This window comes from Phaseolus vulgaris, chromosome 8 (genome assembly GCF_000499845.2).
Source record: "Phaseolus vulgaris cultivar G19833 chromosome 8, P. vulgaris v2.0, whole genome shotgun sequence".
Classification (NCBI taxonomy): domain Eukaryota; kingdom Viridiplantae; phylum Streptophyta; class Magnoliopsida; order Fabales; family Fabaceae; genus Phaseolus; species Phaseolus vulgaris.
Genome location: NC_023752.2, coordinates 39,403,047 through 39,419,046, shown reverse-complemented (window position 1 = coordinate 39,419,046; position 16,000 = coordinate 39,403,047). Strand labels below are relative to the sequence as shown.

At 50.1% G+C, this 16,000-nt stretch overlaps 1 protein-coding gene across 1 annotated transcript; it reads right to left on the bottom strand.

Annotated features, from left to right (window-relative positions):
* Positions 1-10,725: 10,725 nt before the first annotated feature.
* LOC137825104 (uncharacterized) lies at positions 10,726-11,439 on the bottom strand. Its single transcript, XM_068630779.1, has one exon. It carries the CDS (start codon positions 11,437-11,439, stop codon positions 10,726-10,728), a length of 714 nt encoding a protein of 237 aa, XP_068486880.1.
* Between the last annotated feature and the right edge of the window lie 4,561 nt (positions 11,440-16,000).

Sequence of the window (16,000 nt, the reverse complement as noted above, 5' to 3'; positions counted from 1 at the left end):
GAGGGCCTCACAGCGTTGTGACCCCATCTGAGGGTATTTCCTCGTGTGAGTCCTCCTACCTGGGAGTGCATCTGTGCTAGGGGTGACTTTTTGGGTGCCAACTCATGCCCCCAACATCTAGTCACTCACTACGAGAGCGTATCTACCTTCCTCTCGTACCCCGCACCTGGCTACCCTGGGCGTGACCCTCCTCATGAGTCGTATCTATCCCAAGGGCGTCTATGGGGCGGGAGGGGCACTTCACGAGTCAGGTTGCTCTACACTGGCGCTATTACTATGGCCTTGAAGCCACCTTTCTCTTCTCTTCATTACTACCCCGGATTATCGGGATTTGAGGCCTTCCCACGGCGTCGCTCCCTCCATGGTCTTTCCTACCCATAGGTATCGGGGAGCGACACTGTGATTGCCTTGCTTCTGTGACACTTGGCCTTGGCGACGCCTTGACTTGGCGATGCCTTCACCTAGGCGACGCCTTACCTTGGCGACGCTTCCTTTCGCGACGCCCTGCCTCGGCGATGCTTACTTGGCGTTTCCTCACCTAGGCGGCGCCTTACGTTGACTTTGACCTTGACTTTGTCAACGCCCGAATACGAGACGGTACACAAGCCCCCTAGTCTTAAGCTGAAGACTTGTCTTCAGCGCAAAGACTAAGGTCTCGCCCACGCCATCCACGTGTCACCCTGGTGACGTGTCATTCTTTGCTGACTTAACACTTCTCGAACTACTGATGTGACATTCTCTGAACCATGGGGGTGCACTTAATGGCTGATTGGACATCCTCTGAAGCGGGGAAGGTAACACCTTTTGGGGCCACGCTTAATCACGCGCCACGTGGCTCATCACACGGTCAGCCTCTAAAGTCCCTTGCGCTTCCCTTGAGCGCTTAATCCTTTGACACGCGGCTCGATCACACGGTCCCCAATTAGCGCCTCTTGGGTTGCAAATGTAACGTTTAAGTTACCCAAAACCCCGCGCTCAAACCACTGTTTCATCCATTCTCTCTGTATTTCCGCACTGTTCATCGCCTTCAAGCTCTTTCTCTGCGATCTCTGCTCTTTTCTTCGCGCCTCCATTCCTTCCACACTTCGACATTAAAAGGTATGATTTTTCCATCCCCATGACTCTTCTTCTTCGTCGCATTGCATCGCTGTGTATTGAACTGCCTGGGACTATTTATGTTTCTGCGTTTCTGCATCCTTTCGCTCCTCCGTTCTCTTCTCCTCCTTTCTGGGTTTCTTCGTGTGGGTGGCATTTTCTAGGGTTTTGTTCCCTTTTCTGCCTTGGCATCGCTTGTTAAAACCCTTTTCCTTTCTTCTTTCTCCAGTTATTTATCCGCATCATGGTGCGCCTGAAACCAAAGTCCGGTTCTCCTCCCAAGACCGACTATAAGGCCCTCTATACATGGGCCCCTGACGAGCTTTTAAATGAGTGCACCACTCTGACGACCTTTCAGGACTTGGAGAACCATCGCGGTGATCCCCATTTGTACAATTTTAATGCCTTCTGCCGCACCCATGATGTCCACATTTCCGTTCGTCCCGGCAGGCCAGGGGAACCTCTGTGTGTGGACGACAGGCCCAGGAAAGGGAACCCCTTCTTTTTCATGTATCAAACTGTATTTAAACGCATCGGGGTACGCCTTCCGTTCACACCCTTCGAGAGGGAACTCCTCACAGAAATCAATACGGCCCCTGCCCAGTTGCATCCCAATATCTGGGCCTTCGTTCGGGCCTTTCAGATTCTTTGCGGGTATCTAGGCGTCCTCCCTTCTGTGGACGTCTTTTTACACTTCTTCGAGGTGAAGAAGCAGGGGCAAAACTTCTAGGTGAGCTTTTCCGGGATCGCTGGCAGGATCCTTCTTTCCCTCTTCCAGAACTCGTACAAAAGCTGGAAGGGAAAATTCTTCAGGGTGTGTTGCGCCAAGCATGACCCCACAGCCTTGGACGGCTTCCCTCTGTATTGGACAGAGCATCCCATGATGCTCAAGGCCAAGGCCCTGGATGAGCTGTCCCCTGCTGATAGGGAGGTGTGCAAGGCCTTGGCTGGCCTGGGAATCGTTTTCGACACGCTGAAGCTCATCGCGTGCGAGTACAACGCCCACTCCCTGTCCACTTACATTGGTAGGGAGGCTCCTCTCTTGTTGCCCTCTGTTATCTGTGTTTTACATCGTCATGTTTGCCCTGTTGGCCTCCTCCACCTGTTTTCCTCGGTGCTAAATGCCTTATGTCTCGTTCATCTGCGCGTTTTGCGGATTTGTATAACTGCTTTAGCCTTAACTTCTGCTATTTGGTTTGTCTGAATGTAGGATCGGTGATGGATGCTTCCAAGAGGATGGTCTTTGCGAAAGCGCTGAAGGCTGCTCGTGCCGCCAAGGCTGGCGCCTCCTCCGCCCCTGCTGCTGACCCAATCCTCTCATCAACCTTGCCCTTACCACCACCAACCACTACCAAAGCCCCACTAGGCTCATCTTCACCACCCTCGCATAGCCCCCAACCGCTTCAAACACCTGGATCACCTCCGCCCATCGCCGCAGTCCCCCTGGCTATGGCTTCATCACTGGCTCCAACCCCCCTTGACAAAGGAAAAAGGGTTTTGGAGATCCTCTTCGATGATGAGGACTCCGATGGCGTGGTATCCTTCAAGAGGAGGAAAGCTGCGAGGGTTCCCTCCCTTCCAGCGGCAACACTTCCGGGAGGGGATTCCTTCAGGGACAGCCCCCCTAGTGCTACCTCTCCTCCTCCCAGCATAGTCCAAGAAGAGATAGGTGAAGGGGCTGAATCTGCTCCGCCTCCCACACCTGCTGAGGTTCCCGCCGATCCTGCCTCCGTTTCCGCCGCTCCTGATCTCATTGCTATTCCTCCTCCCATCATGCACCTGATGAGAGGCTTCCATGGGGGTTTAATGCCAGAAGGTTCCGACAGGAGAGAAGGGATGCCCTTCTACTTGGGAGCCTTCTTGGCCGTGGCCCTTGACTGGCGCGCCCAAGCTAGAAACGCGAACTTAAACACACAAGCCCTCCAGGCCCTGGAAGCAAGGGTGACTGCTCTGGAGGAGGAAAAGAAAGCTCTGGGACGCCAAAACGAGGCCTACCAAGCCTCTCTGAAGTTGGCGCAAGAGGCCAAGGAGAAGGCTGAAAAGCAGCTGGGCGAGGCGATGGAGCTACAAGCCGACTTCTACGCTCGGGAAGTCACTCTCCAAGGTCAAGTAACAAGCCTCCAGGACATGGTTGAAGCCTCCGACGAGCTTCAGAAGGACCTGCAGGATCAGTGCTGTGGGCAGGCTGAAAAACTGGAGCGGATGGAGGGGGAGATGGCTGCCCAAGTCAAGGCATTGGGCCTTCTCCAGGTTGACCACAACAAATTGCAGATCGAGGTCAGCCGGCTCCGTGTGGAGAAGGAGGCTCTGGAGAAACAGGTAGCTTCTGGGGATGCCACCATCGAGGAGTTGGAGAAGGCCAAGAAAGCTCTTATCAACGACATGGCGGGCACCTTCGAGGAGGGGTTCAAAGAGGCTCTGGCCCAAGCCGTCTGCGAGAATCCGGGGATCGACGTCTCTAGCTGCGATTCCACTCATCACATCGTCGACGGGAAGGTCGTGCCCTTCGAGCTGGAAGACTGAACAGCCGCCCTCAACCGCCACCTTTACTCCTTTGCACTTTATACTTGTTTTTGCCCCCTTTCGATGAACTTGTAACTTCTTTGAACAATTTGCACTTTCGTCACAACTATGGGTCTTGCATGACAATTTTTGTACCTTTGAGTTATCAAATTTCGTCTGTATGATTTTACCTACATTTTTCACCTTCACGTACTTCGATTGCTTTTCCTGTACTCTACCCGTTTCTTTCGCTGCGTCGGGCGACCTTGTATACCCGGTGCCTTGCTCCTATCGCGTACCTCGGAAACTGTTCCGCCTTCGTATCTATGAGGCCTCTGCCTCGTGAAGGCGTCGGTGGCTTTACCATTGCTGCAACGCAAAAGTTGAGACCTACTATGGGTCTTAAACACTTGGGACAAGGTCTCGCGTCGATGCCCACGCCCATGGAGAGGCCTGCCTAACAGCGCCGTATCGTCCATGGGGTGTCTCAAACACCAAGGCGATCTGTCCCTTGATTCTTGGTGCCCGGCGCCCACGCCTAAGGAGAGGCCTGCTACAGCAGCGCCGAATCGCCTCCAGGGTCTCTAGAAACGCTAAACACTGGGAAGGCTCGAAGCCCTCCAGGGGGTCGTTCCCTCCATGGTCTTTCCTTCCCATGGGTATTGGGGAACAACCCTGCCAGTGGTTCACTCAGCATTTGGCGATCTCGTCTCCCTCCACAGCCTTTCCTAACTGTGGGTATCGGGGAGGCGACGCCGCTAGTGACTAGTTTTGACTTCTTCGATTTCGTCTCCCTCCACAGTCTTTCCTACCTGTGGGTATCGGGGAGGCGACGCCGCTAGTAACTTGCAATGGCGATGTCCTCGACGTCTCATGCTGGCGACGCCTTCTGCACCTTCTACTGGCGACGCCTTCGGCGTCTCATGCTGGCAACGCCCGGTGCGGTTAAGTCGTTGACTTCATCTTGGCATTGACTTTGACTTTGACTCTGGTCGACGCCTGGGGGTAGCGAAGAGCTCAAGGTCTCGCCCGTGCCATCCACGTGGCGTTTCTCGTATGGATGATGGGACGCTCCCTCACTTGACTTGATCCTCACATTTTCTACGCATCGTACCCTCGGGCATTCTGTCGATACAACATTTTTTTAGCGTTAACCAGTGGTGCCAGGATCATCCTCCCATCCTCTGCCACGTGGCTCGATCGCACGGTGCTCCCGTTTGCGTCGTTTGGCGCTCTAACTGCAATACTCCCATTTGCGTCGTTTGGCGCTCTAACCGCAATATTTAGATCTTCAAAATCTTGAACCTGCCCTCATCATCTCTGTGCTTTCGTAACCTACTTGCACCACTTCTCTTCCCGCAACAGGTTCTTCTGGTGTCTTCTCTTCTCGCAAAGAGTTCTTCTGGTGTTCGTTCTAGCCAACGTTTTACCCCTGCGTTTCCAGCGAGTCATTCTCCTTCACCCTTCCCAGATACTGTTCCGACATGTCTTCTCACGTTCCTCCCCCCAGGGTTAACCCCAAGGACATGTATACTTGGGCCTCGAGCGAGCCCCTTGACGAGTGCTCATGCTTGCTTTCTACCAGGGCCATAAGGGAACACAAAGGGGATTCGTGTTCCTATGATTACCGTGCCTTCGCGAAGAGGCACGACGACGATATTGCCGTACTCCCTTGCACTCTAGGGGAGCCAGTGTGCGGAGATGAACGGGCCAACGACGGGGTCCCCTTCTTTTACTTCTATCAGGTGGTTTTCAAGAGCATCGGCGTGCGCCTGCCCTTCTCCAGGTTTGAGAGGGAACTATTGACGGAGATTAATGCTGCTCCGGCCCAGTTATATCCTAATAGCTGGGCTTTTGTCAAGGCCTTTGACATACTTTTTGGTTTTCTGGGGTGTGCACCCTCGGTTGATATCTTTCTTCACTTCTTTGAGGTGAAGAGGCAAAGGAACAACCTCTGGGTGACCCTCAGTAATGTTCCCGGCAGGGTTCTCCTGACCCCTTTCCAAAACTCCTTCACTGGGTGGAAGGGTAGGTTTTTCAAAGTTTGTTGCTCTGATCTCATGCCCTCCGCCCTAGATGGTTTTCCACTGTACTGGGTGAGGGAGACGAGAGCCCTCAAGTCCAAACCCTTCAAGAAACTAACCCCGAACGACCAGGTGGTGTGCCGGATCCTAGCTGAGGCGGGGGGTTTTGACTCCGCCACCTTGATCAGTTTGGAGTTCAACGCTGGAACCCTAGAGAAGTATGTATGTACGAGTGGCTGCCTTAGAGACTTCCGCCTTTGATGCTTTCTAAATCTGGGTATGTTTTGCTTCATGGTGTCTCTAACATGTTCATTTCCCTTGGTGTAGGTTCGAAGATAAACCAGCAGCGGAGGTCACAACTTACCCGGGCTCTGCGGGCTGAGAGCGGGGCTTCGTCTTCCTCCCATGCCGACTCCGGAGGCCACTGAAGAGTGGTTCGTTTGTATTTTTTGTATGGGCACAGGGCATGTAATGTTTGCCCTATTCGCCTTACTCCCATTTATCTCGAACACTACTTGTAAATTTAACTCCACTGTACCATGCTTGGTTTCTGTAACGCCGCTTTACTTTTGCACACACTTCATATACTGTGCGTTTTTCCTTCGTTATGTTTCTTGGCGACGCCTACGCTTGGGCGACGCCTTCAACCTTGGCGACGCTTTCTCTTGGTGACGCCTTCTTTCTTGGCGACGCCTTCTATCTGGGCGGCGCCTTCTTATTGCCGACGCCTGTCGCCGCTTCGAACGGGAAAAAGATAAAGACTAAAAACCAAGGCAAGGTTTTTCTCGAACTCATTTTTTCTTTTATTCGGGTGACCTCGTTAAAAAACCCCCGAAAGGGAAAAAGAGTGTCCCCTTCAACAAGATCGTTACATGGCTGCTTACATAAGTTAACTAAAATAAAACTTCAAGTTGGCTGCATTCCAGCTACGCAGAATGGGACCCCCCTCCAAGGTCTTTAGGTTGTACGAACCATTGCCCTTAGCCTCGGTAATTCTGAAGGGTCCGGTCCACTTGGGAGACAGCTTATTCTCCAGCTCGTATGGATGAGCCTTCCTCATAACTAGGTCGCCAATCTGAAACTGTCGTGGCTTCACTTTAGAGCTATATTGTCGCTCTTCTCTTCTCTTTACTGCTTCGGCCTTTATTCTGGCTTCCTCCCTGGCTTCGTCTAGTAGGTCCAGGTTCACCCACCTTTCTTCATTGGATTCCTCAGCCACGAAGTTTTGGAAGCGTGGCGAGTTTTCGTGTATCTCTACCGGGATCATCGCATCCGACCCATACACTAAGCTGAAAGGCGTCTCCATGGTGGAAGATTGGGGCGTGGTGTGGTATGCCCATACAATCCTTGGCACCTCCTCCGCCCACGCTCCTTTGGCCTTTTCTAGCCTTCTCTTTAGCCCTCTCAGCAAAACTCTATTTGCTGACTCTACTTGCCCGTTAGTCTGGGGATGTTCGACTGATGCGAACACTTGCTTGATGCCTACCTCAGCACACAGGTTTCTCAACTGCTGGCTGGCGAACTGGTTCCATTATCGGATATCAGCCGCCTAGGTACGCCAAAGCGGCACACAATGTTCTTCCAAACAAAGTGTTGCACCTTGTGCGCAGTGATCTGGGCCACGGGCTCCGCCTCTATCCACTTGGTGAAGTACTCGATGGCAACGATCAAGTACTTCATCTGCCTTATCGCCAATGGGAATGGACCTAGGATGTCAATCCCCCACGTATGGAAAGGCCACGGGCTGTATATGGATCGCACGCAATCTTCCTTTACTGTTGGCCAATAGAAACCTGCGCGTACCACCTTAGAGGCTAAGGACCTTCCCCCTACATGGCTCCCACAAATGCCTTCGTGGAGCTCCGCCATTATTCTGGTACACTCGTCACCACTTACGCACGTTAAGATAGGGTGAGTGAACCCGTGCCTGAACAACACTCCGTCCACCAGAGTGTACCTTGCGGCATTTCTCTTAACCTTCTTACCCTCTTCAGGCTCCACTGGGAGAGCCCCATCCGCCAGATACCGCCTGTATGGCGTCATCCAGGTGTCTCCCACGGCTAAAGCACATATCTGCGCGTGCCTTCCTCCTTCGGGCGTGTCCGCGTATGTGCTAATGCTAATGGGTCAAAGAACGATGACTCCTTGGCCTCCCTCTTGCTATACAAATCTGGAGGACGTCCACCCTGTTATCCTCCACGAATTTACGCGGAGCTTTGAGTGTCTCTTGTATTACTGTCCTCTGCCTACCCCCCTTGCCTGAGCTGGCCAGCTTGGCAAGCAGGTCAGCTCTGGCATTCTGCTCCCTTGGGACATGTACTAACTCAAGAGCTCTAAATGCTCCCTTCAGCAGTTGGACGTATTTCAGATACGCCTCCATCTGCGGGTCCTTTGCTTGGAACTCGCCTGATACCTGTCCCGTAATCAGCTGGGAGTCGCTTTTCACCAAAAGGTTCTGTGCGCCCATCTCCTTAGCCAGGAGCATCCCTGCAACCAGGGCTTCGTACTTAGCCTGGTTATTACTTGCCTTGAAGGCGAAGCGTAGAGCTTGCTCAATCAGCACGCCATTTGGTCCCTCCAAGACTATTCCCGCGCCACTTCCTTGCTGGTTGGAGGAGCCATCAACCGAGAGCAACCACTATGAGCCCGCCTCCACCTCTTGTTCACCCCCGGGCGAGAGTTCTGCCACAAAATCTGCGTACACCTGCCCTTTGATGGATCCTTTGGGCTCATACTGGATGTCAAACTCCGACAACTCCACCGCCCAGCGCACCATTCGTCTAGCTACGTCAGGTTTTTGCAATACCTTTTGTATAGGGAGGTTCGTCATCACCACCACTGTGAAGCTGTGGAAGTAATGGCGGAGCCTCCTGGCTGAAAATACCACGGCCAGCGCTGCCTTCTCCAGCGCCTGGTACCTCGTCTCCGCGCCTTGTAAGGCCTTGCTCACAAAATAGATGGGCTTTTGAATCTGGTCCTGCTCCTGGACCAGCACAGAGCTGATAGCTCGCTCTGTCACCGCGAAGTACAGCCTGAGGGGCACACCTGCTACCGGTTTGCAGAGGACCGGTGGCGTCACCAGGTATTCTTTCAACTTGATGAAAGCCGCTTCGCATTCATCAGTCCATGCAAAACGACTATTTCTCTTGAGGCACTGGAAATATGGGTGCCCCTTCTCTCCTCCAGCAGAAACAAACCTTGAGAGCGCTGCCATCCGCCCCGTCAGCTGCTGCACTTCCTTTACTGACGTCGGGCTTCGCATGGCGATGATTGCTACGCATTTGTCGGGGTTCGCCTCTATTCCCCTCTCCGTGAGCATGAAACCTAGAAACTTACCGGCCTCTACCCCGAAGACACACTTCTCGGGGTTTAGCTTGAGGCGGTACTTGGATATAGTGACGAACAACTCCTCTAGGTCCGCCACGTGTTGTGCCCTATCCTTCGACGCTACTACCATATCATCCACGTAGGCGTATACATTCCTTCCAAACATGGGCGTTAGGACCTTGTCCATCAGCCTCTGGTAGGTGGCGCCCGCGTTTTTTAGCCCAAAAGGCATCACCTTGTAACAGTAACTGCTGGTCTCCGTCATGAACGCAGTTTTACTCTCATCTCGCGGGTGCATTTTGATCTGGTTGTATCCCGAGAATGCATCCAAGAAGCTAAGTACATTGCAACCGGAGGCGCTGTCCACCAACGCGTCGATGCTGGGCAGTGGGTACGAGTCCTTCGGGCATGCCTTATTTAGGTCTGTGAAGTCCACGCACATCCTCCACTTCCCGTTCGCCTTCTTCACCAGGACGACGTTGGCCAGCCATTCAGGGTATTGAATCTCCCTGATATGACCAGCACTCAGCAGCTTCTGCGTTTCTTCCCTTACCACCAGCTGCCTCTCATCATTAAATTTTCTCCTTCTTTGGCCCACGGGGCGGACCGTGGCGTCCAAGCTAAGGTGGTGACATAGGAAATCAGGGTCGATGCCGGGCATATCCGAGGCAGACCATGCGAAAGCATTCAAGTGGCGTGAAATCACCCCTGCCACCTCCTCCTGCTCCTCTTGGCTCAGCAAACGCCCTAGCTTAAACGTTTTGCCGCCAATCTCTCGTTCCACCACGTTAGCCGCCTGCTGATCCCTGCTATTATCCTCAACGGGCGCCGCCTTTTCCACGGGCGCCGTGTCGTCGGGGCCTTCTTCCATGAGTGTATCTGCCTCAGGCGTCGCCCTCACGAGTATGGCCTCGTTAGGTGTTGACCCAGCGGGCATCGCCTCAATCATCGTCGTGTCTACACTTGGCGGACGCTCAAACACCATGAACACGCCTCTCTTCGTTTTCAAGCTGTTCTCATAACATTTTCGCGCCTCCTCCTGGTTCGACTTGATGACAATCACCTTGCCACTGAGATCTGACAGCTTCATCTTCATATGGCGCGTGGAGGCCACTGCATTCAGCCTATTCAACGCCGGCCTGCCCAACAAGATGTTGTAGGCAGAGTTGGCGTTTACGACCAAGTACCGGATGCTTTCGGTACGCGAGGCCTCCCCATCTGTGAACGTTGTCCTCAGCTCCAAGTAGCCTCGGACTTCCACTTGGTTATCTGCAAACCCATATAGGCACCCTGTGTAGGGCCTCAGAAGGTCGGGAGATAACCGCAACTTGTTGAACGTCGACCAGAACATGACGTCTGCAGAACTTCCCTGGTCGACTAGAACCCTGTGCACTTTTCTTCCAGCCGTGACAACCGAAATGACCACGGGGTCATTGTCGTGCGGCACGACATCCCGCAGATCCACCCTCGTGAACACGAGGTCCGACTCCCACGGATCACCTGAGATTCTCTCCTCAATCAAGTTGACCCCCCTTGCGTATTTCTTTCGCTGGGAGGCGGTGGGTCCCCCGCCGGAAAAACCTCCAGCAATGGTGTGGACGTCGCCGAGAACAGGCATCTCGTGCGCTTGTTCTTTCGTTGGCGCCGGCAAGGCGGCGGTCGTGGCGGGTTCTGCAACATAATCCTTCAGAAAACCGCTTCTCACTAGCTCATCTAGCTGGTAACCCAACGACAGGCAGTTGTCGATGTGATGACCAAAAGCCTCGTGGAACTCACACTAAAAGTCTTTCCGAGGCCCTAACACCTTATCGGTCTTCGCCGGTCGCCTCAACCTCTCGGCTATATTAGGCACGGCGATCAGGTCCTTCAACTCTACTACAAAGTTGTATCTCGCCGGCCTTGCCCTCTCCCTGGCCGGGCGATCGCCTCCTGCTGGACCCCGGGGCTGGGGTTTTCTGGTTTCATAGGGGCGTCTCCCCTCCGGCTTCTTCCTCCCCGTTGTGGTCTCGTTGACCTTGACGGGCTGAATCCGCGTCTGCGCCCTCGGGCGGGAGGGCACAATGCTGGTTCGCTTCTCGCACACTTCTCCTTCGGAGGCGATATGTTCCACCGCCCGACGTTGTATTTCAGCAAAAGTCCTTGGGCGATTGCGAATAATAGATTCGCAAAAAGGGCCGGGACACACGCCTTTACTGAAGGCATACACAATCATAGGCTCCTCCGACATACCAACTTTCACCACCTGGGCCCCGAAGCGGTTGATGTATTCCTTTAGGGTCTCCCCTTGATACTGTTTCACATCAAACAGATCGTAGGAAACCGGCGGCGGGGCCTTGTTCGCCAAGCATTGCTCCTTAAACAGCTGCGACAACTGCCGAAAGGAGGTGATATGGCCATTTGGAAGGCTGATGAACCAGTCCATTGCCATCCCTGTCAACGTGCTCATAAAGAGCTTGCACCTTGCGGCATCGGAGCCGCCTACTAACACCATCTGCGTGTGGAACGCAGTGAGATGCGCCTCGGGATCCTCCATCCCAGTGAAAATCGCTTTGGGCCCCGCGAACGTGTTGGGGATCGCCGCATCCAGAATCTCCTGCGAGAAGGGAGTGGAAAACTCCCTTGGCGGGGTGAGGTGCTCCATCTCATCATGTTCACGTTGCCCCTGATTGTTCCTCAAACCCCGACGCAACTCCTCATTTACACGATGGAGCTCTTCGTTCCTCACATGCGAGGCTTCGAGATCCGCCTGCATGCGTTCTTGCTCTATCTTCGACTCCGCCATATCATGGACATTTCCTCACTCGCAGCGCGTGCAGTACCTTGTCTAGTGGTACCCCTCATTCTTCACTGTTTCCTCAAACTTCCTCCAACGTTAATGGTGACTTGATAGGTCTTCTCAAACTTGCGATGGGACTGATGTTTTATATCGGCCCCACGGTGGGCGCCAAATGTTCCGGCCGGTTGACCTGGGACGTCTTTGTACGCGACCTCACCCGTCTGCTAGGGACTCCTTCCCGTTGGTCACCTGTGGATTCCTGCAAAGAAGGACAAAAGGGCGCCCTAGCGGCCGTTTGCACTCCAACGCTCTAGTCAGCTAGCAAGAAACACCAAAACTATGCACCTCCGTATCGGAGCACCGCGACTGGCACTCTGAAGGTGGTATAATGAAACTCTGTTCTGTGTATCTTTCTCCCTCTGGCAAAACAATCTCACCCTCTTTCTCTCTAGTCCCTTGTCCGTAATCTCAAGACTAGAGCAAGCAACTAGAGTGTATTTTGGGAAAGTCTGCCAAAAGTTCGAACCCCGTTTCCAACATTCAAAGCGCTATTTAAGCTACTCCAGCATTCAAAGCGCCTTAAAGCGCATTTAATTATAAAACGTAGCGCATTTAAGACGTTTAAACCGCTTGGGAGCATTTATAGTACCTTAAACGCTCAAAACGGAAACTGTATTAAATAACTTTAATTACCTTGTACCTGACAAAATGGCGTTTCTAATCTGACTTGGTTGTTGTACACGTGGAGGGCCTCACAGCGTTGTGGCCCCATCTGAGGGTATTTCCTCGTGTGAGTCCTCCTACCTGGGAGTGCATCTGTGCTAGGGGTGACTTTTTGGGTGCCAACTCATGCCCCCAACATCTAGTCACTCACTACGAGAGCGTATCTACCTTCCTCTCGTACCCTGCACCTGGCTACCCTGGGCGTGACCCTCCTCATGAGTCGTATCTATCCCAAGGGCGTCTCTAGGGCGGCAGGGGCACTTCACGAGTCAGGTTGCTCTACACTGGTGCTATTACTATGGCCTTGAAGCCACCTTTCTCTTCTCTTCATTACTACCCCAGATTATCGGGATTTGAGGCCTTCCCACGGCGTCGCTCCCTCCATGGTCTTTCCTACCCATGGGTATCGGGGAGCGACACTGTGATTGCCTTACTTCTGTGACACTTGGCCTTGGCGACGCCCTAGCTGGGCGACGCCTTGACTTGGCGATGCCTTCACCTAGGCGACGCCTTACCTTGGCGACGCTTCCTTTCGGTGACGCCCTGCCTCGGAGATGCTTACTTGGCGTTTCCTCACCTAGGCGGCGCCTTACGTTGACTTTGACCTTGACTTTGTCAACGCCCGAATACGGGACGGTACAAAAGTTTTCTAAAATCTTTCTTAAACAATTCACCCCCCCTCTCGTTTAAGGCCATATATTCTAACAATTGGCATCAAGAGCTTGGTTCTTGAAAGTTATTCAAGTTGATCAAAAACCTTTTTTCTATGGCTAGAAAACTATCTTTTGAGGAAGGTGCTTCAATCTACAAACCACCTTTATTCTGTGGATTGAATTATAAGTTTTGGGAAGCAAGAATGAAAATCTTTATTGAATCTATTGATCAAAGAATTTGGGATTCAATTGAGAATGGTCCTTAAATTCTAAAGTTCAAAAAGGATAATTCTTTCATTGCAAAACCCTTGTCCAAATGGACAAATGATGAATGTAAGATGGCCCAGCTTGATCGGTCTGCTCAAAACATTATAGCTTCTGCACTAGATACTAATGAATTTTTCAAAATATCAAAGTGCAAAACTGCTATGGAAATGTGGGAGACACTCAAGGCTGCTCATGAACCAAAGGAAGCAATGACAAAGAGTTAAGCAAGAAGGAAAAGAAGGCAAAATAAGAAAAGCCTAAATCTTTGCTTCATGGCCAGAAGGGAGGATGACTCAAGTAGTGTAAGTTCATCAAACTCTTCAAACTCTGAAAATTATGGTCAATTGCTTCAAGCCTTTCAAGAAACGCATGAAGAAGCCAACCGATTAGCTCTCTTGAACAATCGGTTAAAAGAAAAGAACACCTGGCTAGAAAACAGAGTAAAGACATAGGAAGAGGATTTAGAACATTCAAAAATGGATTTTGAAAATCTGGAAATCATTTACAAAAACTCTTCTTGCAAGTGTGATACTCTAGTTTGTGAAAAATGCGAAAATATTGAAAAGAAGGTCCACTGTCTTGTTAAAACAGTGGATAAGCTTTCTAAAGGCCAATCCATCTTTGAGAGTGTGCTAGCATCTAAAAATTGTGTTTTTGGAAAATCTGGATTGGGTTATAGATTCCTCAACAGTCATAAGCTTTTTATTATAGAGCCTATAAGCATGGGTAGATAAAGAGTAACCAAGAAAGATACCTTTGTCTAATTTAGCATCAAACTTACCCAAGCTCTCTTTGTCATTATTCAGGATGTAGCACTTACAACCAAAGACCTTCAGATGACTTATGTTTGGCTTCCTTCCATTCAGTAGCTCACACGGGGTTTTCTTCAAGATAAGTCTGATTAGCACACGGTTCATCACGCAGCAAGCAATACTCATAGCATCAACCCAGAAGCACTTAGGTAGGGCAAAATCATTCAAAATAGTCCTTGCAAGCTCTTCTGGAGATCTATTCTTCCTCTCCACCACTCCATCTTGTTGAGGTGTTCTTGGTGCAAAGAAGTTGTGGAAGATTCCTAGCTTGTTGCAAAAGCTTATGAACTTCTCGTTTTGAAATTCCCCTCCATGATCACTTCTGATAGCCCCTATGTTGCTACAACATGTGTTCTGCAGTCTCTTTGCTAGCTTTTTGAATTCTGGATATGCTTCTTTCTTTGAGTGTAGGAAAAGAGTCCAAGTAAACCTAGAAAATTCATCTACAACCACAAGAGCATACAAATTTCCTCCAAGGCTCATAGTCCTAGAAGGACCAAAAAGATCCAAGTGCAAAAGCTTAAGGAATTTTGAAGTTGAAACACAATTTTTCAAATTAAAAGATTTTCTAGTTTGTTTCCCCTTTTGACATGCTTCATGTTAGAGTATATGGCCTTAAACAAGAGAGGGGTGAATTGTTTATAAGAGATTTTCGCAAACTTTGAAAGTATAATGAAATTCAATGTTGAATTACAAAGAAAATAATTAAGGAAACAAAGACCCAAAACTGTTTTAAGATGATATCAAAAAATCAATCGGTTGTTTCTTCGAAACAATCAGTTGTTTATACCAGTTAGAACTTAAACAACTTTAAAACATAATTTAAAGAGTTAATGGTAAGAGATAAGCATACAAACAATTTATAGTGGTTCACTCTTACACCAAGAGCTACATCCAGTCCCCAAAAGCCACTGGTAAACCACTATGCAATCAAAACCAGATTACAAACACCACACACCAAAGTAGTGACCTTAAACCCCTCAAGAAACACATTACCTTTGGCAAACCACACCAAGAATGTTGATCTTGAACACCTCAAGAACACACAACACTCTTTGGCAACACAAATACAGAAATACAGTAATCAACGAAAAAGGAAATACACCTGGGTATTACAAAGCTTAAAGTTCAGAATTACAACCCAATCCTATTCAGCACACTTAAGAATCATCCAAAGCTCTTTCAATCCTTGGAAAAACTATTTTGATAAACTATTTCTCTTACTTCAAGATTAGGAGCGTAAAACTACCTTTATATAGACCAACCAAGTGGTCAAAAACATTTAATAAAGGAGCCAAGGTAGTTAGGATCATTTAAAACATATTAAAATCACTTAACAGAATTATGCTAAGGTTTTCAAAAAAACAATTGATTGTTTTGTCGAAACAATCGATTGAATTGACTTGACAGCAAAGTCAAGCTTTTCAAAACCTTTTCAAAAACTGCTAAGGTAAAACAACCTGTTGTTTCGAAATTTCAACATGTTGAAACTACTAAGGTAAAACAAAAAAACAACCTGCTGAAATTTCAACAACATTTTGGAAAAGTCATCTTTTCAAAAGGTTAAAGATTCAAATGAACTTGGATCATCTTAAGGAGTGAATTAACAAGTTTCAAACAACTAGATAACACACACACACCCAACAATATGGTCTTCAAGCTTTCCTCTTTGATTTGGAGACCTCAAAGCATCTTGTTCAACACTTCACACACATGTTCCTTCTCGAACTTGAGTTTCGGTAAGCCATGAACAAGTTCATTTGAAACAAGTTTATTTAAATTATTCATATGAATGTGTGCAATTCTTCTATGCCAAAGCCA